The sequence below is a fragment of the Crinia signifera genome, chromosome 5 (genome assembly GCF_055691185.1).
Source record: "Crinia signifera chromosome 5, ASM5569118v1, whole genome shotgun sequence".
Lineage (NCBI taxonomy): Eukaryota > Metazoa > Chordata > Amphibia > Anura > Myobatrachidae > Crinia > Crinia signifera.
This window is the reverse complement of record NC_139221.1, coordinates 87,547,747-87,569,669: the sequence shown is the minus strand read 5'-3', so window position 1 is coordinate 87,569,669 and position 21,923 is coordinate 87,547,747. Positions and strand designations below refer to the sequence as shown.

The window sequence follows — 21,923 nt, the reverse complement described above, 5'->3', positions numbered from 1 at the left end:
AAATAAAAGTTTAATACACACATAACACACACATACTGATACTTACCTACCTTGAGCCCGTAGGTTGGTCCCTGGGTCCGGGCTCCGGGGCTCCAGGGCAGAAGAGTCCGGTTCCGGGGCCTTGGTCCTAGTTCCGGGGCTGGTCCGGGGTTCCGGGGCTCCTGGGCTGAAGAATCCGGGGTCCAGGATCCGAAGTAGTCCACAGGGGTACCTGAGGAAGGAAATCCTACTCACCTGGTCCCCGGCGACGACATCGGCATCCTCTCCGGCAGACGCGCTGCTCCCGGCTGTTACCCGCTCTCGGACTGAGGAGGCGCAGAGATTTTCATCTTCCGCGCCTCTCCTCCAGATGATTCTGTTGGCCGCCTAGCGTCCAATCAGGAGCCGACTTTCTCGGCTCCTAATTGGCCGCTAGGCGGCCAATGGAATCATTCTGAGAAGAGGCGCGGAAGATGAAAATCTCTGCGCCTCTTCAGTTCGAGAGCGGGTACCAGCCGGGAGCAGCGCGTCTGCCGGAGAGGATGCCGATGTCGTCGCGGGGGCCAGGTGAGTAGGATTTCCTTCCTCAGGTACCCGTGTGGACTACTTCGGATCCTGGACCCCGGATTCTTCAGCCCAGGAGCCCCGGAACCCCGGACCAGCCCCGAAACCAGGACCAAGGCCCCGGAACCGGACTCCTTTGCCCTGAAGCCCCGGAGCCCGGACCCAGGATCCAGGGACCGACCTACGGGCTCAAGGTAGGTAAGTATCAGTATGTGTGTGTTATGTGTGCATTAAAATTTTATTTTTCAGGGTGTCAGTGTGTTTTATTTAACTATTTTTTGTACTGTAGAACTACAAGTGCCAGCGGGCCCTTTAATGCCCCGCATGCTGGGACTTGTGGTTCTCCAAGTCCCAGCATGCGGGGTAGGCTTGCTGGGACTCATAGTTCTACAGTAGAAAACAATAGTTTATATTATTTTTTTTACACTTTCCATCAGCCCGATGCCCACCGCCCAGGGGCATCGGGGACAGCCCCAGACTTTCAGCATGGGCTGGTAAGTCCTGGAGGGGGGGACCCCTTCTTTGGGGGGGTCCCCACTTCCCCAGGACCCCTGCCCATGCTGACCAGCCAGGGGGTTAATGCTTTGGCCGGGTGACCTTATATAATAAGTGTCCCCCGGCTGTGGCATTACCCTGCTGGCTGGTTGGGTCTGGTGCTGGTTCTTAAAATACGGGGGACCCCTAGTCATTTTGTCCCCCGTATTTTGGGAACCAGCGCCGGACCTTGAGCCTGGTGCTGGTTTCATTAAATCAAGGTGACGCCGATTTGTCGGGGACCCTGATTTTATGTAACCAGCACCGGCTCAATGAGCCCGGGGCTGGTTATGCTCGGGCGGGGGACCCCGCGCTGGTTTTCTTTTATTTTAATTTGCGCTTTCCTGCAAACGTGCGATTTTCAGACATGAAAATCGCACATTTTCAGGACTAAAGACACCGCACCACTTCGCACCTATTCGCACTATTTGGCCCGTTTTTCGCATCTCATTAAATATGCGAAAAACGGCCCAATCTTGCGATTTTAAAAAGGGCGAAGTGGTGCGATAAAAAAAATGCGCATTTATCTCATCCCATAGAATGTCACCCTATGTGTTTATTAAAATAAAACTTTTTTTCACTTTTTGTTCTATATGATATATATTGTACAAGTAAATATTTATGATTTATTTCTTGCTTCTTTAAAAAAAAAATATAAAATAAATAAAAAGGTTATTTGTACTACTAGTTAACACCACATTGTAGTTCCTCCAGTTCATATTATACCACCCTGTAGTAGCTCTAGTTCATTTTATGCCCCCATCATAGCAACATACTTCATATTATGCCACAATGTAATGCCCACAGTTCATACAGTGCCCCTAATTTATAGTACACAATTTATATTCTTCCAAATCACAGTGTCTCTAGACTGTATTATGCCACATTACAGTGCACCAGTTCAGATTATAACAGTGCCCCCTGTTCGTATTATGCCATAATATAGTGCTTCCAGTTCATACTGTGCCACGTTGGTACATTACATTGACCAGCTTAGATTATGTAGCATGACCGTTCCCTCCAGTTAATCTTATATCACATTACAGTGCACAGTTCACTAATAATAGAATGTTACCCCAATGTATTTATGGTCAGCCCCAATGGTTTAGCAGGCAGTACCAAGTACTGTAGGAGTTTATCCAGGACAGGACCAGCTGACCCTCACTTGATCCCCACTGTTTGGACCGCTCAAGCGACTTCGGTTGCCCACTTTCCTCACACAGAGGACATTTCATCAAACACACCCACAACTGCTGGCCATCATCTTTGCCACCACATTGGTTTATTCCACGTGCAGGAATCAAGGTTGGATATCCTTTCTGAAATTATTGACCAGTTGGTCTCACAAACACAACCAACCCTGAGGACACCTGCCCGACGATTGGAACCTCTAGTGACGCAAGAAACCCATGGCTCACTTAACATCTAGCCCCATAACATCAATGGGTTCCCGCCCTAGTGGCCCTATTGTCGCATCCATCTGAGGACATCTCTGCAACTTTGCATCTGGGATAGGACAAACCATAACCACCAGTGGTAAATATTAGCCCATTGGGCACCTTCATTTCATCAACCAGCTGTACCCCCATTCTGCTATGACGAACCATTTATTGGTCCACGATTCCCAGCCTCCGGTCCTGATTTATAATCATCATTTTATTTATTGTTGTGTCATTCATGTTATGTTTTTTAATTGATATTACATTTTGTATGACCTTTCATCAAAATCAGCGCCATTTTTTTTCTTCGTTCTTTGCTTGGGTTTATTGGGGATGACAACCCCAACATCAAGTGGCAGCTTTTGACAGAACACCCCTGGTAGCGCCTGTCTGTGCACCCGAGGGAGCACATCACACCTCTCAGTACCAAGTACTTGGTAGACAACTGTGCCCTAAACCCCATAATACTCAGGGTCTCAAAGCAATGGCAACCACTGCAACCATCAGAAAAAATATGCCCATGGTACTAAATATTTACATTCAACTAAACTTCTAGCAGTCAGTTAAGCATTAATAACATCATTAAATTGGTATTTTTGACCTGTTATTCATATAGTTACTAGCTAGTAAAGCAGCCATATAACCTCATCTGCTCTGTATCTTTTCGGCCCCATCCCCCAATGTTCTCTAGAGTGTTATGATGTGTCCCATTGTGTCTTCCCAGCCTCATGCATATGCATCCACCCTGAGTCTCACTTCAACACAAACACACAAATGTATCTATCATGGGGCTTTTTAATAGTCAGGGGGACTCCTGTGAAGCACCCCTCCACCCCCCACACACCACCTGTTTGAATGTGCCTGCCCAAGTGTTGCTCCATCTGCCTGTTCTGCTACCTTAGTGGCATCATCTTCTGAATATAAAGCTACAAAAATGGCATCGCGGGAAAAACTTAGGGATCCAACATGCCGCCTCGGCAGGCACATTGGCCAGCATTGGGTGCCGGGTCCCACTGGATCCAGTTGTATTGCACACCCTGCTTCCAGGATACATACATGTACGAGGAAGCCCCTGAAAAGGAAGTATGAGGCAAGCAAACACATTACAGAGTGGTAGTGTTGCCGGATATAATACCACTGGCCAAACTCTGCTTGTTCACTGCAGCTGCTATCAAATGGAGTGCCTGCATATGCAGATGATCAAACAGGCTTCAACCATTCTCTCCCTAAAAACTGCATACTACGATACCCAGCAGCTGGGTAGTAAGGACAGTCTTTCCAAAGCTGAACTGGCTCATAAGCCCATTTAGACATTGATCGTTTTGGTGAGCTGGCTCCTGTTTTTCATCACTTGGGGGTCTGAAAGTTGCTGGCTGCCCAGGAGACTTGCCTAACTGTGCAAATTACTCTTTCACAGTAATATGAGCTGGGTGCTGCAAGTATTGTTGCACTGCAGCACCCAGCTCCTGTTACTGAGGAGGAGCAAGCATTTTTTGTCAGCTCTGAGCAGGAGACACAGGCACCCTCCTAGTGATGCCACTGATTTAAACACCTGGTTCTGGGTATAGTATATGCCTTTTTTTTTTGCCAAGTACAGTGACAACAATAATTTGCTTTGGCTATTTTTTTAAGGGTTATTTTTTTATCTAAAAGTTTTCTAGGGAACATATTGTCAACTTTAATTTTAACTTTGAATTTGAATATTCTAATTATTGTAAAATAAATATATCTGGAGAGGCAGCACTTCCCATATACAGTATTCCTTCCTTCCAGTACAGATATAACAGTGCACCCAAGCATGTTGTCTAGCACCGAACCACCCTTCTGTTTAGCTGAGCCGTTTCTTACTATCATAGTTTATTCTCTACTACTCCAGGGAGAACACAGCAGTGTACTGCCTTCGTACAAACATATTAAATATTTGAAGCTAACATCACAGAAAGCTAAAGCACAGCATCCCAGAAATAACTACTGTGCCTTGTTTTGATTTATAATAGTGTCACTATTTTGCCGAAACAAGTTACCCACAGACCGAGACAAGTGCATTTATCCATCATCTCAGCTAAACTGTAGGCTTTCAATCTGTTAAAACAAATCATCTTTCCTGTTCACTTTACAGTTTTCTTGTTCTTAAAATGTCTGGCTGAACATTTTGGTTCATATTTATGTCTCCTGATAGTGTACCTGAGTCCAATTATACAAAGTGACAGTAAGAATGTAATTTATTAGCATTTAAGAAAGCATCTTGTTATACAGTACCTGGTAGAAAGCCGGCCAGAAGGTACTTATTGCTAGTTCTGCTCGATTCCAAGTGCCCGTAGCTGTCCCTGATATGTTCCAGATTGGGCTCCCCATTTCCCCATTTTTTACTTTTACAAAGATGTTCAGAGATCCAGGAAGGGCCCCAGTCTTGCTAGACACAAAGTAGTGGAAGTCAATGCAGTGGGTGTCGTTCTCTTTCAGTTGCGGTAAGAGCAGGACTGCTTTTTGCCCAGCAAATCTTCCAGATGTGTTCACCATCATAAAAGACCCTAAAATGGAACAAATATTAAAGTTAAGCACAATGCAAAATAATTCTGTACAATGTATGTCAAAATGTGAATATCTGCTATCTAGTAAAGAAACTAAAGACAGATATGCCTACTCTCCTGGGATGGCAGGGAGGCTCCGGAAACTCAGGCGGTGCTCCCAGCCACCTGAAAGAGAGGCAGAGTCGCCACGCACTGGAAGCTACAGTACCTTCTACCCAGCTACCCATTTACTAAGTGACATTGGCATTTCAGGTGACTCCTGATGCAATTCTCACTAAATCACAATCATTACCATAACCCCCCCACTGTTGTGTCTTCTGTGATGATGACATAACATTTACCATGCCCCTTGTTCAGCCTACTATGTGCTATGGCACCCCCACCCTGTAAATAACATCAATCTCACCGGCACCACCTCCCACTGGGCCACCTTGGATTACCAATCCCAGAGGGGGAAGCTAGATATTAGGAAACTAACCATCAAACACAACAAAAACTGACCAAATAATGGACTTTAGAACACTTTATTTTTTAATTTTATTTTTTAGTTAAAACAATAGAAGCTTTGGATTTACTATGGCTCGGGATTAGAACATGCTCAAAGCCAACAGCAGAGCCACCCAACAAAGTGACCTGCCAGAGAGTTCCTGTGAAGCACTGACCACTTCTCTGGACAGGCATTGTTTTATTAATATTGTTATCCTTATGTTTATCGATGTAAGCACACAAAGGAGTAAAACTTGAGCACTGCAGAGGTACCTGACATGGGGCCTGATTCAGCTGGCCATGCAGACCTGCAAAAATTGCAGATTGCCTTTTCTGCAGATCTGCAGTTTGCAACCGCAAGGTATAACGTGACAGAGTGCTGCGACAGACCATTGCAGAGGCATGACCCGGACAACACAGGAGTGTCCAGATCGTTGGAGGAGGGAAGTGTGGAGGCTGCGAGACGTCACACGCAGTTACTGCGGCACAAAATAATTTGCGGACCTGCGTCTGGCTTCGTTATGTAGCCACAATCCGAATGCTAGATCTTTGCCATAGCACCATTCTAAACACTGGCACAGCATGAGTATGTCCTAAAACATATCATGGATAAAGATAAATATTTAAACACAAATGTGGAACATGTACAATTTCCATTTCTCTCTCATTACACTACGAAGGCTCTACGTTTATCAGAAATACATACTGTAGAGTGCATTTTGAGACTGTTGCTGGAGAATGAAGATTGTAATAAAAACAATTGCATTGCATTTTTAGAGCAAATGCTTCAGATGGATTAATTTTCTAAATGCATCTAGCAGCAGGAGCGAAAGTATTTTAAAAGGAATAAATATCTGCACATAATACACCACAATAAACCTGTACATTAAAGGGAAAAAAAAGAGAATATTAGAATACAAAAACAACCACTGTGTCTGGTGGCAATGTGCAAAGTACTTCTAAATATAGATGGTTGGAAACTACAACATTCATCTGAATATATAATCCCCAAAAAAGCTTTTCATGTCTCTTACATTATCTGCATATTTTACCTTACGTCCATCATAGCCCACATTAAGGCACCAATCCGAATTCAGGCTGCAGTGTTATGTGGACAATAACATTAACCCAAAGTAGCATATGAGCGGCCCTGGGGCAATGTTTTTGTCATTGGTTGTAGACTTTATCATAGTAAATGTTGATGCACTGTAACTGGTTAGTTTTTATAGCCCTTGTAGACAAGAAAGGTGATTATTAATTATTGAATGGGTATGGATCAATAGGTCAACCCAAAGATGGTTGACAGTAATTAGGTTGACACAGTTGGGTCGCCATAATGCAAGGTTGACAGTGGTCTAGACCAAACTAGGACAAGGTCGACATGGCATTAGGTCGACACAAGCATTAGGTCGACATGGTCTAGGTTGACCGTCAAAAGGTCGTCATGGGGTTTTCCACTGGTTTTTTACCAAAATGTCGACACAGTCGACATGGACACTGGATTAACTGCACCTCATGTTTTCAGCCAAATTCATGTGATAAGATCCAGAGGCCAAGCTCATTGCTCCCGGCCATCTTAGATTTAGATGAGCTGTTTGTATTGCTATATCCATTGCCCAGGTCTGATATATAACTACTGTCAGCCTCTATATGAATTTGATTTTCCCTTGAGCTGAAAGGTATGCAATAGCGTACAGGATATTTGCATAAATGTATAATACAATAAACAAATGCATTTTCAGGACGCTTAGACACTGAACACAGTGTTCATCAATCACCACAATACGAACACAAATGGGTTTGCCCTTTGTTAATGGTGTGAAGTCTATTTCAATCAAACCAGTACACTAGCCAGATACCCAATTGGCATTAATGAAGGAGCTGTACACTATCACGGTCTACGCAAACAGCCACATGTCTGCTACAGTTGCACAATCTGCCAATCACTACAAACATGACTGACAGTGCGGTGACTTAAGTACAAGCACTAAATAGATAAAGACAGATGGATGGGTGCAGGTATACAAGACAATTTTCAAATTCTGAAAGGGATCTTGGCTTTATAAGATAATTGACTTGAAAGGGTCCTGTGATGGCACATAATGTATGATGACACCCCGGTCTCCAAATGAGAAAAGATTAATTAGGTCTACTGATGAGAAACATTGTAAATGTAAGAGCAGCCCAGAGTCTCTGCCAGACATGCCATACCCGCAGAAGTTCTCTTCCCCATGTTAAGCATAGATTACTGCATGTTAGTCATCTCACTAATCAAACCCATATCTGTATTCTCTTCTTGGTCTGTCTATGTATAACCTGAACAATGCATTGAGATCCCGGCTTTGGAGGGTATTCAATTCTGGATTTTGACTGTCAGAATCCTGCCCGTTTTCGCCTACCACAGTTTCTTGACAAGCGGAATTCAATGTTCTGGCTGTTGTGTTGAAAAGGGGCATGCCGAAAGAAAAGGCCATGGATTGTCGAGATATGACAGTGAATTTGACAATCCACAGGTGTTTACAACAAACAGATGTGACTGGTTTGAAAGTCGGATCTGTTTTGTGGAGATCTGCCTTCGATGCTGTCGGAAACGGCAGCATTGAATAGGCAGCAGGCGCTATTTCCATTGTCGGAAATAACGTTGCGAATTCAATATCCCCCTTAGGCTTCCATGTGCAGATTGCCTATATTTATGGCGATAAGCTATTTCTTTAAACTGTGCATGTGCCCGGTGTTCATACAGTCACAGTTGTGATCCATATGCACGCTCAGAGAGTGAGACTGTATTGGGGGTTACTGGACGGTGACAGCACATACTGTACTTTTTGTATTGTGCGATGCGAATCCCTCGGGAGCGCGCATCGCATTGCACACTGCTATCACAGCGTGTATGGGGGCCATAAATCAGTCACCTGGGCTCAAGCATGGATATCCTTAAAACCTGGACTGTAATGACAGACTGCAAAACTATGCTTTAATCAATACAAAAAACTGATTTGTGGGAGTTAGAGCCATTGAATCTTTCATAACTACATCCCTTCTTTTCTGCGTAACTGATTTGCAATTGCTACAGATTATTAGAATTCGGGAATATGTAATTGCACTAATATATAACAAAATAATTAAACTTAGAATAATATAAAGATATATATTATTATAACGTAGCCATTTACATCATACTGCATAACTATGATTGTATTATTTGTGTCGTCTTTTAAAACATTTTTTCTTACGTACGGTCTGTCTGGAGCCATCGTCTGGCAACTCTGGAATCAGTGACATCTGCAGCCTATAATATTTATGGAAATAATTTCACAAATGTCGCTATGTAATATCCAAAAATAAAGTAATAGTAAAATATGTGGGTTTTTTTTTACGTATATTAACAATTTGCCACTTTGTAGGCCAGTTTGGTTGCATATTATTATTATTTTTATTATTAATATTATTATTATTATTATTATTAGTCTTTTTTTCACATGAACACTGGACTGGAAGCCTTTCAGTTCCACTTTCAGCAAAGTTTAATAGATAAATAAAAAATATTAAAAACATATTAATGTTCGAAAAAAAAAATATTTTCTAAAGAATTCAATACTTTATATAAATATTTGGTACTTGTTTCCTAGCACGGCGCCATCGCATCATATACCATAAGCCTTACAATAGTATGCGATGCGACGCGATGGAATCCCGATGTTATACAATTTTAAAATCAAATACCATTGTATATGGCATACAATGCCATACAATGCGATGGTATAGGATTTTAAATTGTATAAGCACCCTAATGGTCGCTTTCAATGTTAAATGTGCCCTCTATAAGATTATTAATTGTATAAGCACCGTAATGGGTGCTTACAATGTTAAAAGCACCCCCACGACACCCCCGCTATCAACGCCAACCCGAAGCGTGGCGAGCGCTGCGAGCCCGCGAGGGGCGTCGGTACGCGTCCTCCAACCTTTTCATACCCCCACCATCCACGTCAGCATGGAGTTGATTTTATATAGTGTGGCGTGCGCAGCAAGCCACCCAACCCGAAGCGTGGCGAGCGCAGCGAGCCCCTCGAGGGGACGTGGAATACATGTAAAGTAATACGTGTCCGCTTGCGGGGCTCGCTGCGCTCGCCACACTATATAAAATCAACTCCACGCCGAAGTGGATAGAGGAGGTATGAGAAGGTCGGAGGACGCGTACCGCCACCCCTCGCGGGCTAGCTGCGCTCGCCACTCTTCGGGTTGGCGTTGATAGTGGGGATGGTGTGGGGTTGCATTTAACATTGTAAGCACCCATTAGGGTGCTTATACAATTAAAAATCGTATAGGGGGACCATTTAACATTGAAAAAACCCATTAGGGTGCTTATACAATTTTAAAATCGCATGCAAGTATATGGCATGCGATGCCATACAATGTATAAGATGCCATATGACTGAATATCGTAGGCGCCGTGCTAGGAAACAAGTACCAAATATTTAAACAAAAAAAAGAATTTTGTCAGTGGGCTTCAGAAGATATTACTATTGAAATTGTAGCAGTCACATAATTCTAATACGGTTCTCAATACATATGTCTACCCTTTGAGTTCTAATAAGAGCCTAACTTTCGTCAGAAAAAGGTATTGCTGCATCTCCACAATAACGATAGCCATAGAGAAAAGCAGAGAAATAAAATTAAGATAGGACATGGCTCTGGGGTTTAGTGACAAGGGGCCAGATGTACTAAGCTAGAAAAGTGATAAAATGGAGAGTGATAGACCACCAACCAATCAGCTCCTACCTGTCATTTCTGAAACTCATCCTGTGACCTGGCAGTTAGCAGCTGATTAGCTGGCACTTTATCACTCTCCATTTATTCACTTTTCAAGCTTAGTACATCTGGTCCGACCCGAGATCTGACTCTTGTGGGCACATTTACAGCCGACAAACAATGTTAGGGGAAGGGAGAGACAGCAAAACATTAAGGAGAAAAAAAAAAAAAATTGTTTCTGTAATGCGGTTCCATTCTGTCCTATTAATATTTGTACAAAATATGACCCATTTCACTTTTTTTTTTAAACGTTTCAATGAAACATGGTTTGTTCGGTTATTTCATAAGTCATGTCACTGCAGAAATTATACATGGCTTTCATGTTCCCAGACAAAAAATAGAGCTGGACTTCTGATTTGCAGTTCATTATCCCCACTATTAACAGGCTTGCTAATACCATTGTGTTAATGGAGGGCAGGATATCAGTTTGGGCTTAAAGTCTACTGATTTTCCTCATCTTTTCACTAATCCTCTGTCACCATTGCGTGTATTCCAGTAATAAGACTCACAGAGGTCACACAGTGAATGAGGAGAATTAATGACTGGGAAATGTCAATGGTAGGCAAACTCTTATTACTTTTGTACAACTAGGATTTTTCTTTAGCTACAGGGGGTTAGTTTATAATGCAAAGTAATTTGACTTTCAGGCTGCTGGTAAAAGAAGAAATGTCTTCTTTTTCAGATGACGTGTTTGCTAGACATGATTATTACAGGCAGGGTATCAGGATCCCGACAGCTGTGTTACAGGCACTAGAGGTCGATTCAGACCCATTCCTTATGGCCTGAATTTGGCCCCGCCCCCAATGTTCGGGGTTTGTGTAAACACCGGGAGCAAAGAGCTTCAGCGAGTTTCACACTCGCTGGGTCGTTTGCTCGAAGAGGGGAGGGAAGGTGGTGGGGAGGGGAGGGAAGGTGGCGGGAAGGGGGCGGCAGCAGGGGAACGCACAGCGCTTTATGGGCGTCCCCATAAAAATGCTGGACGTTCCCCTGCAGATGCAGGTGTGGTTATGCCTGTTAGGAGCAGGTGGCTCATGTCACATGATGTGAGCGCCCACCCCCAATTCGGAGATGATGTTAGGTCCCTTAGGGGACAGTAGGTTGATGTTTTGCCTAGGGTGCCCAGAAACCTTACACAGGCCCTGGGTACAGCACTTTGCACTGAGAATATTTTTGAATCCATGGCCACACTTTCCAAACAAGAAAGTAATGTGCAATACAATGTGCATAAGAAGAGAATTGGAGCCTAAACGAGGTTAACAACACAACAACAGAATGTTACAAACTGTTCCTCTATGACAGTGAATTACTAATAAACAAAATATAGTAAACAACTAATAAACAAATAGAGTAAATATAATAACACATAATTCAGTTGAGGAGCCCTTGACATTAATTGATCTTTTTATTTTTTTCTAATTGGAAAAACATTTTAGCACTCGGACAGATGCCACTGATAGCAGTAATATTTCTAATTATATGTACTGTTAACTATATCTGATTTGGGTAAACTAGCTCCAAACATGCAAAGGTAGACATCCTCTATAAGTCCATAAATTATTTGAAGCCAGCATTTGTTATCATTACCACTTTGGTACAAGCCTCGGCTTAAAGTACTGTCAAATTCTGGATCGTCTGAACTGTTGTGAATCTAGTCCTCAAGAGTCCTCTTAAAGTTGTATTTAGTTTATACCTATTATAGACCACAGTGGTTGGCCGCTCCGTAACAAACGAAAACTTGAGAAAAAAAACTTTACTAATGATGCCCTATGTCTGCAATTACTTTTAATGCTTTTTAGAAAACTGTTATCAGTGCTTTGGGATTGGAGTCAATGAAGCTAACATCCAGGTCATTTCCACCTTAATGTGAAACTCTTGCCAGAAACTGTCATTGAGAACAAAATGTTGTTTGGATTTCTAAAGATTTCTGGAAGAAATTAAATAATGAAATCAAAATGTATATTTGCTGAACGGTGCATTATTTTATTAAAACAGCTGTCAGATGAGTCTTTATAAATCTGCATGAACATATTTGCTATTTTCCAAGTGCCAGATAATCTCTGTTGATGTAACTCTCTTGCAGAAGCAGTTACTGTGTAATGCCTCATACAGTGTTTCTGATCAGTGTGCAATAAAGCTACCCGTTAATGTGTCTCAGGATAATGCTAGTCTATTTCATCACCTTATCCTCAGTACCAAACAATACCGAAAGCCACCAAATGATGAACTGTGACTTAATTATACTAATGTACAGTATATACTTTCCAACTATGTTGATTGCTAGGAATACTGAAGGTACTGCATACGTTCATGTGTGTACTATTCATAATAAGGGGGGGATAACATGGCGTATATTTACTATGATTGACTGTACGCGTCCTCCGACCTTTTCATACCCCCACTATCCACGTTGGCGTGGAGTTGACTTCATATAGTGTGGCGAGTGCAGCGAGCCACCAAGCTCGAAGCGTGGCGAGCGCAGCGGGCCCCGCGAGGGGCCGCGGAATACATGTGAAGTAATGCGCGTGCGCTCGCCACGCTTCAGGCTCGGTGATAACTATATAAAAAATCAACTCCACGCCGACGTGGATAGTGGGGGTATAAAAAGGTCAGAGGACGCGTACCGCCGCCCTACGCGGGCTCGTTGCGCTCGCCATGCTTCGGGTTGGCGTTGATAGTGTCAGTGGAATGGGGGTGCATTTAACATTGTAAGCACCTATTAAGGTGCTTATACAATTAAAGATTGTATATACAATTTAAAATCGCATCTCATTGCATTGTATGCCATTGTATGCCATATACAATGGTATACTATTTTAAATAGAATACAATACCATATGACTGAATATCGTGGGCGCCGTGATAATACACAAGTACCCACTAATTAACAAAAATATGAATGTCACTGTAAATTAATTTCTAGTAAACTTTGATTTGTAAGTGTGAATTAAATATTATTTTGTCAACTGAAAAACTTTTATTATTTTTTATTATTAATATTAATTGTCAGATAAAGCATTAAATTGCCCCAATAATAATCCATTAAACATCCCTGGACAGATAGCAATAGCACTAACCTTGTTATGGGAATATGTACCAAACTGGCAGCAATTTTTATCGGAAATATTGATGGAAATCCCCATTCAATTTAACAGATGATCAAGGAGCAATTTGTATATGAATGTGGTTTTCAGGCAACATTTTCATATCAAATATAGTAGAAAATGAGTGGCTCTCAGAAGGCTAATTCTGGTGACCAGTGGCATAGCAATGTTCCCATGGACCCCACAGAGGCTTGTGGAAGCTGCCCCTACCCCTAAACCTGACCCCCACTACCCACAACCTAACTCTAAGTCCCCCCCACTAGTACCTAAACCTTATCTCTGGTCTGTCCCTAATCCATCCAGGCATTCTTGCCGTTATGATGTTGGCTGTTTTATGACAGCAGTTGGGATGCTGCCATTGGTAAACTGAACACTGGCATCCTGACGGCTAAAATGCTGATCTCATCCCATATACAGTATAATTGGCATAACAATGTTTGGCATAATGTGTAAGGGTCATTACAGTGTGTGGCCTAATGTGTAAGATGCATTACAGTGTGTGGCATAATGTGTAATGGTCATTATGGTGTGTGGCATAATGAGTAATGGGCATTATAGTGTGTGGCATAATGTGTAAATGGCATTACAGTGTATGGCATATTGTGTAATGGACATTATGGTATGTGGCATATTCTGTAACGGGCATTACAGGGTGGCATAATGTGTAAGAGGCATTACGGTGTGTGACAGTGTAATGGGCATTATGGTGTGTGGCATAATGTATAAGGGGCATTACGGTGTGTGGAATAAAGTGTAAGGGACATTAAAAGGACAAAAAATTTGAAAAAAGGGACATAAATCAGTGTGTGCCAATGTCTGGGCTTGCAGTTTACAAAACTGTGGTTTAAGGTGGTCTTTTATTGCAAGGCCCTTGCAGTGAGGCACATACCCTTTTTTGACATGGACATGCACAAAATCTTTATTTCAAAAAAGTTTAAGTTTTTTTTGGGGTGGGGGGCACATTGGCTGCTCTGCTTAATAATAATGAACTCCATCACTATTATTTATTCATTTATTACCAGTTATTTTTATAGTACACACTTTCTGCAGAGCTATACAGAGAATAGTTGAACATTTACATCAGTCCCTGCCCCAGGGAAGCTTACAATCTATATTCCCTACCACATGTACAGTCATTAATTCTAGGGTTATTTTTTTTTTATTGGGAGACAATTAACAGTATATTTTTGGATTGTGGGAGGAAACCGGAGTTTCCAGAGTAAACCCACGCAAGCACATGGATAGTTCTACCTGCAAACCAAATATTACAATAAAGACAGAAGACGCACATAGTGAAAGTAAACACATATGCACATTTACATATATACAGACCTACATCCTACATTGCCCTTCTGTCCTCTTGGGAGGACTAGAAAGACCAGTGCTGCTTCGCATGGATTGCATATAGTAAGCTGCTCTCATTGCGGTGTTCAGCTATTGCAAATGCAAGGAGGAGGCAATATGCACCTGAATTGGTATGAATCGCATATGATAAGCTTCTCCAGGCAGCTTGTTATTTGCAATCCAAGCTGAACCAAGCCCTATGTACTGTATGTCACGGTAATTCTTATTTTACAAGGCTTATTCCTCCTTTGCCAGTAGGCTGCACTAAGAATTTGCAGTGATAGGGTTAATAGTATCCTAGAAACCTTGACCTAAAAAAAAAAACATTTAGAAAGCTTTTTTTTTAATTCTATGGCAATACATGCTGTGCTAATGTCATGTTACAAATACACACAATGGCTATACATTTTTTTACATAACTACCCACATGCATAAATGTACCACCCACTTATATTCATAAAATACAGGCTTTATTTTCTGCTGCTTTGCCAGTAATAAAAGACCAATATTTTCTTATCTGATAATTACCAGCCTCTTACTCTTGAATACTAGCACTTTGACTTCCAGCAGTTTCCTAGCAGTACAGTTTTTTTTATTATTATTATTTTTTAATATGTAATTATGGTTCCTATTTCTCATGCTTCTTTAATGCATTCACATTTGATTGGAGATCTATGACTTATTTTTCTTTAAAAGATATTATCCATTAGTAGACAAAATAAAACAGTTGAAAACAGCATATTTACTGCTGAAATATGCCCACAGTAAAATTAGTGATGCACAATGAAAGATCCAGTCCTATGTGTATGGAACATAACGTAGGAAGGATCAAGCCTAGCATTATAACTATGGGAAATGCAATCTTGTTACTTAAAAAAAACTGCTCCAAAAGCCCTTTAAAACATTTAGATGATATTATTTAAATTATTTTAGACAATTAATTAATGCATTATGTATAATTTTGTTTAATGATCCTTTTTTGTAAAAAAATAATAATGAGGTTTTGCTTTTAAAAGCTTAAGTGTAGGATAGACATCAGACAGCATTTCTATCAATATTTATGCTTAAACTGACTTCACTTCTTAAATCTACTGATGAGTCTGCCAAACATGGGCAAAATTAACAGCACCAGGTGTTAGAACAATTAAGCTATGCTCAAACCTGAAATGCCCCTAGTGCAATCGGGAAAATCTAATAACTGTGACAGATGGCATGACTGGCCTTGACAGGTTAAGTTAGTACAAGATATTAGATAATACGATAGTACTTAAGTCGTTGGCCTAGACAGCCTATCATTTAAGATGAAATGATGCATACAAAATTCAGACGAACTAAAGGCAGCAAGCATATAATTATCAGATGTTACTTACTAAAGCTAAAAGAATATCTGTTTGGAAGACCCAATCTCTCACCCAACACCGATCTGATGTCTGTATACAGCTACTGCAAAATATATGGATATTTAAAGCCACCAAAGGAATTTGTTGAGCATAAAAGCCCACAATCAAGGCAGCAGTCTTAATGTTTTCGACATGGGTCGACATGCAAATAGTCACCACAAAAATAGGCTGCCGCAAATATTTTTAGAGGTTAAGTTAGGGTTTGGGTGAGTGTTAGGGATAAGCACCTGGGGGGAGGGGAGTTAGTGCTAGGCTGTGGAAGAGGAATGCTAGGGATAGGCACCTGGGGGAGCAATAGAGTAAGGCACTAGGGGGAGTGTTAGGTTCAGGTTTAAAATATCAAAATGTCTACCTTTTATGTGCCGCTCATTTGTATATCGACCTTTTGTCCCTGTCGACATACATCCATGTTAACCATTTAATTGTCAACCGTTTTACCCTGTTGTCCTTTTCACCCAGTCAAGCTATTGACAGTGAACCATCTGGTGTCAACCTATAGACTGTCTATTGATATTCCTTGGAACTTTAAATCAACACCCTCATTTTTCAAAGCATTTGAAATAACCCATAACCATTCAACTTCAATATTTGAACGGGTATATTACAAAATGATATTCTTTACCAACTCAATCACACCACCTTGTACACATCTCTCATACACAATCACTCCCTGACCCCATGCCATACCCACATATATACCCCTTGTTCAATATCACTCCCCAATCCCGTACCTCACTGATAAAAATACTGTTAATTCATATCCCTCCTTGACTCCATACCTCACACACTGTAATTCCACTGACTGACATCACTCGCACTGCACACCAACATGCCCCCTAAACACAAACATACAGCTCTACAAAGTACCATACCCCCCTGCACCTCCCTGCACACTAACATACTCCCTTGCACAGCAGGGCAGTCCTCGCGTTACACTTTTATTTACCTTCATTTCCTGTAGTGATGCCAGATACACAGGACTTGGAACAGCAATAGCCAATCTGCAGTTTGCACCCATTTTTCGGGCAGTGTCCTGCCATCCCACAGGAGAGCTGTAGTCTCCCATGTTCAGGGGATAGTTTAGTTAGAATGCCCCCCTCTCACTTGCTGCATAGTATATAGAAGTTGTACTCATGTGCACGTTCACTTGAGAGACTGGGGGATTGTCCGAGAGCATCCAGATCTTCCCTAACCCCATAATGCCCCCAAAAAGGGGACATGGCACATGAGCACAGCATCCCGAGTATTCCGCATAAGACCTCTTCCGTATGACAATGCTCCTAAATTTTAGGCATGGTAAATGCAGGTGCCCCTTTTTATGCAGTGAGAAAGTTGGGAAGTATGTAGTTGCCTTCCCAAGTGATATGTAAACAAAACAATGTACCCCAGATGACAGCCCTGCCTGCATTAGGAGTATAAGCTGCATCTGCTCCATCCACGCAAGGTCCCTGCACATTGCATTATGTAATACAGAATGGGGGAAATTTACTATGCTGTGTATTCTACTTCACATGTGATATTGCTATGGGCAACCAATCAGAATCTACTTCTTATTTATTTAGAACCCTCTACAAGATAGTAGACAGGATCTGATTGGTGGCCCATAGCAACATCACATGTGAGTAGAATACACATTTTAGTAAATTTCCCCCAATGTGTCATGTGACACAAAAGACGTCAACACCCAACAAGCGATTCCATTATTTCTTAGTAAATATAAGAATACATAGTCAGGTCACTTGTGTTTTATAACAATACCAGTCCAGCACCATATAATTGGGTTCCTCAACTTTCTTATGTTGTCTCTGTGAAAGATTACCTTGTAAATGTTAAATAAATACCAGTTCTGATGTATATTTTATTACCTGCCAATAGTCATGAATATTGCATTCTGCATTAGGAGGGAGAGAGCGATCCCTGCTACAAGAACATGAAGTAGGTATAAAAGACAGATAACATAATAAGAGTGCAAATCCAGAACTGAACATATTCGGTTCACCACCTCCTGCAGATGAAGAAGCTAAATACTGCACAGACTTCTTCCCACACTCCCAGATTCCTTTGGCAGTATCAGAAAATACAGGAGGTAATTCACTGTACTAACCATCACTCATGCACAACACTATTGGCTTGATTGCACAACTAGAACAGACAAAGGATTACCTATCCAATCACGCTTCACTATTCCTGGCCTGCATCCAATCACGCTTCACTATTCCTGGCCTGCTTAGAGTAAGTGACAAACTTAGCCATGCACGGTCTCACTTGGATCCGGCTGTGAGCCATGCAGGTGCTGCTGTACATGCAGGTGCCCCTTCATGGTCTGCACCTTCATTGCCTTGAGGAGTTCCGCCTCTGCTTCTAAATGCAGAGTAAATACTGGAAACATTTACTTGTAGCTGGAAGCTTTATAATTACAATGCAGTCTTAACATGCACCTCCCAAACCTAAATAGCAATCCCTTCTTTAGTACCATCTCAGAATCAGATTATGACACGCCTATGCAGTACTGGGTGTCAAAGATCCGTCTTAGAGCCTAATTTGGATTTGTACATGTGGTTTACACAGAAATGGATGTTTGTGGGTCTATGCAGAATGAGTCTTGCAATATCGCTCTACACCCCCTCTTAGGGGCAGCATGATTGACATGGCGTGGCAATTGAGGGACGCCACCATTGTTCAAAATGAGCATAATACACCAGCAATGGGCATATGGTCTGTAAGCTTATACAGACTGAGCAAGGTCTGCTAACATTGCAAATCACATCTACTGTATTACAGATGCCTCTTACTGCATCCTTTTTTTTTTTTGCAGCTAGGAACATTCTATAGGAGATTATATAATTCTAAAGTTAATTATTTTTACATTCTATTAGAAAATCATTAAAGCTCATATTTAATGGGAGAGGGATCTCTTCAAGTCTCAACAGAAGATGACTGGGACTATGGGGCAGATTTATTAAGCTGGATGAAGTGATAAAGTGACTGGTACCTTATTACTGGCCAATTAGCTCCTACAGATGGGGCCGGGCTCATCTTTGCTGGCGAATCGCCAGAACGTCACCGCTGGCGATACGCCAGCAGCCCAGCTCGCCATCTGACTGAGACGCGCGTGCGTCTCACGCACACGCGCGTCTCAGTGTCCGTGCGCCAGGGCAACAGGACCAGTGTTCCCTCTAAGCTGTGCGCGTGTGCGCGCGCACACAACTCGCCGAGCCCGCGCACAGACATTACAACTGAGCGCACAAAGGTTAAAATCTTGTTTTAGTGTGCCAAGAGTTTAATAAGGTTGAAAATCACTGCTATAGTCTATATGTGTGGTGTGTGAAGTCTGTAAACATTCAAATTGCTTTATTAACTCAACAGAACTCGAAACCTAGGCCTGTATACGTTATGTGACGCACAAAAATGTACATTTCCTTCCAAAGTTGCACAGCCAATATCTTTTTCTGCACAAAGCCTTCGTAAAATTAGAGGGAACATTGAACAGGACCCTGTCCGTCTCCGCTTCAGGGAGACGGACAGGGTTAGGGGGGGGGGGGTGCGGGGAGGCGGTGGGGACCCGGGGGAAGCCGTCGGAAGGGGACGTGCGTGCAGCTCGTGCGAGCACGTCCCCTTTCGCAAATACAGATGGCGGGTGGCGGGGGATGGCGGGTGGCGGGGGATGGCGGATGTTGTCGCCATCGCCATCCCCTGCAAAGATGAGCCCGGCCCCATCTGTACCTATCAAGTTACAGGCTGGGTTTGAATAATAACAGTTAGGAGCTCATTGGCCAGTGATAAAGTACCAGCCACATTATCACCTCACCAAGCTTAATAAATATGCCCCTATATCTCCCGCATATCTCTAGTAAATGGTTTAAAATTTCTAAGTGATGTTTTATAAATTATGTCAGAGAGCATATTTCAGTCCAGTGCATCTACACAAGATTTGGCCTTCTACATTATTTTTGGGGGGGTCAGACAGCCATACCCAAGTAGGACAGTAACACCTGTCTTTCAATTAGTCTTTAAAATATATTATATTTGGTTGGTTACCTCCTAACCCACAGTTGCGGGAATGCCACCAGTTTCTCATCTTGTTCCCAATATTTGTGGCTCATTAGCGGATGAGCTTCTCTGTTGGGGGCTGCATTTGACCTTTTTGTCTCTTTCTGTGAGTCACAGTTAATTTCATTTTCTTAACATTGAGATGTGAACTTGAAACACCACTTTTTTTTCTAGCTATGTCATAATTGCAATAAGCTTATTTTTCTACAAATGCCATTCTGGTATAAGATTGGGGGGCTAATATCTATCTATGTATTAGCAGTAGGAACACAGTCACTTCAGTTTGCTGCACTCTGTCCTCATCCCCCCACTATACATATCCCTTATTTGGAGGATAAGGAATAGGCCACACTCAATAGTAAATGACTGGAGTGCACTGTAGTACAATAATGGGTACTTATGTATTATCTGGGCTCCCATGTTAAATGCACCCCGTTTTTTCATACCCCTACTATCCAACTACGCATGGAGTTGATTTTATATAGTGTGGCGAGCGCAGCGAGCCACCATGCCCGAAGCGTGGCGAGTGCAGCGAGCCCCGCGAGGGGACGCAGTCTCATAAGAAAAACGGGAGCCCAGATATTACATAAGTACCCAATAATGAACATAATTCATACACTGATACATTAATATACCTTTGCTACAAACATTATACAACTTCTACATTGTTTTGGTTACTGTCTGTCTCCTTCGTTGGATCACTTGGCTACAGAATTTCACCACATAGATTCTGGTTCTGCGTTCTGTGGTTGCACAGCTGCATACAGTATATCTTTACATGCAGCACATGAGCAGATGTGAGTGTATGCATATTTACATATCTCATTCCTATGCAGAGTCATACATTCTAGTTGATTCAGTAACCGATGTGTGCACAGAAGCAGGGGCTGGCTGGCAACTTTCAGCCTGGGGGACAGACACAAGCAAGTGGCCCAACTTTTCAAGGGGAATAGCCATGACAATATTGTTCAGGGAATGGCTTGTGTAATGTGGGTGTGGTTTAGGCACATGTGGGGTTTACCGGTATGCGCAAAAAGTTTGATATTCAGTTTTTTTTAAGCTCAGTTAAAATCCATATTTAAAAAAAAAATTGTCAGCACTTGCTCTGACCTCTCTGGCCACGCAATTATTCAATTAAAAGTTTCCAATTAGCTTAATTAGTCTCTTCCCATGCATTGCACACAGCTTCTATGTCCCAGGCACAGGACAGGCACTACCCCTAACAATTCACCTGCTCCCTACATACTACCACTAACCCCACTATACTACCACTAACCCCACATCCCTCACACACACACACTACCAAAACTACCCCTGACCTGCACGTGCTTTACACACACACACACAACACTAGCCCTAACCCTGCTTCCCACATACACTATCCCTAATCCATCACTTGCTCACACTGGGCCTTATTCTGATCGGAGCGGCCAAACGTGCGTACGTTCGCTAATAACGTACGCTATCCGCACGCGGCCGTTGGGGTTAAGTCCACCCACAACTCAGCCGCATACGTACGGGCAGAAACAACGCCGAAGGGGAGTGGCGTACAAATGTGCGTACGCCAACGTACACGGACGGGCCAGCCCTTACACTCCGACAACTGGCGTACAATTGAGCGTACACCACCGTTTACGGACGTCTCTCGTCCGTCTTCCCACCGACTTCTTGCGGCTATCTGAGCGT

The 21,923-nt window shown here is 42.4% G+C and overlaps 1 protein-coding gene across 10 annotated transcripts in view; it reads right to left on the bottom strand.

Annotated features, from left to right (window-relative positions):
• Window positions 1–21,923, bottom strand: part of PTPRM (protein tyrosine phosphatase receptor type M) — a 647,098-nt gene that overhangs the window by 424,235 nt on the left and 200,940 nt on the right. For all 10 annotated transcript variants that reach the window (XM_083187611.1, XM_083187612.1, XM_083187613.1 and 7 more), the window contains exon 3: window positions 4,776–5,047. In XM_083187611.1, the coding sequence (XP_083043737.1) occupies window positions 4,776–5,047 (272 nt within the window). The remainder of the gene's footprint in view (window positions 1–4,775; window positions 5,048–21,923) is intronic.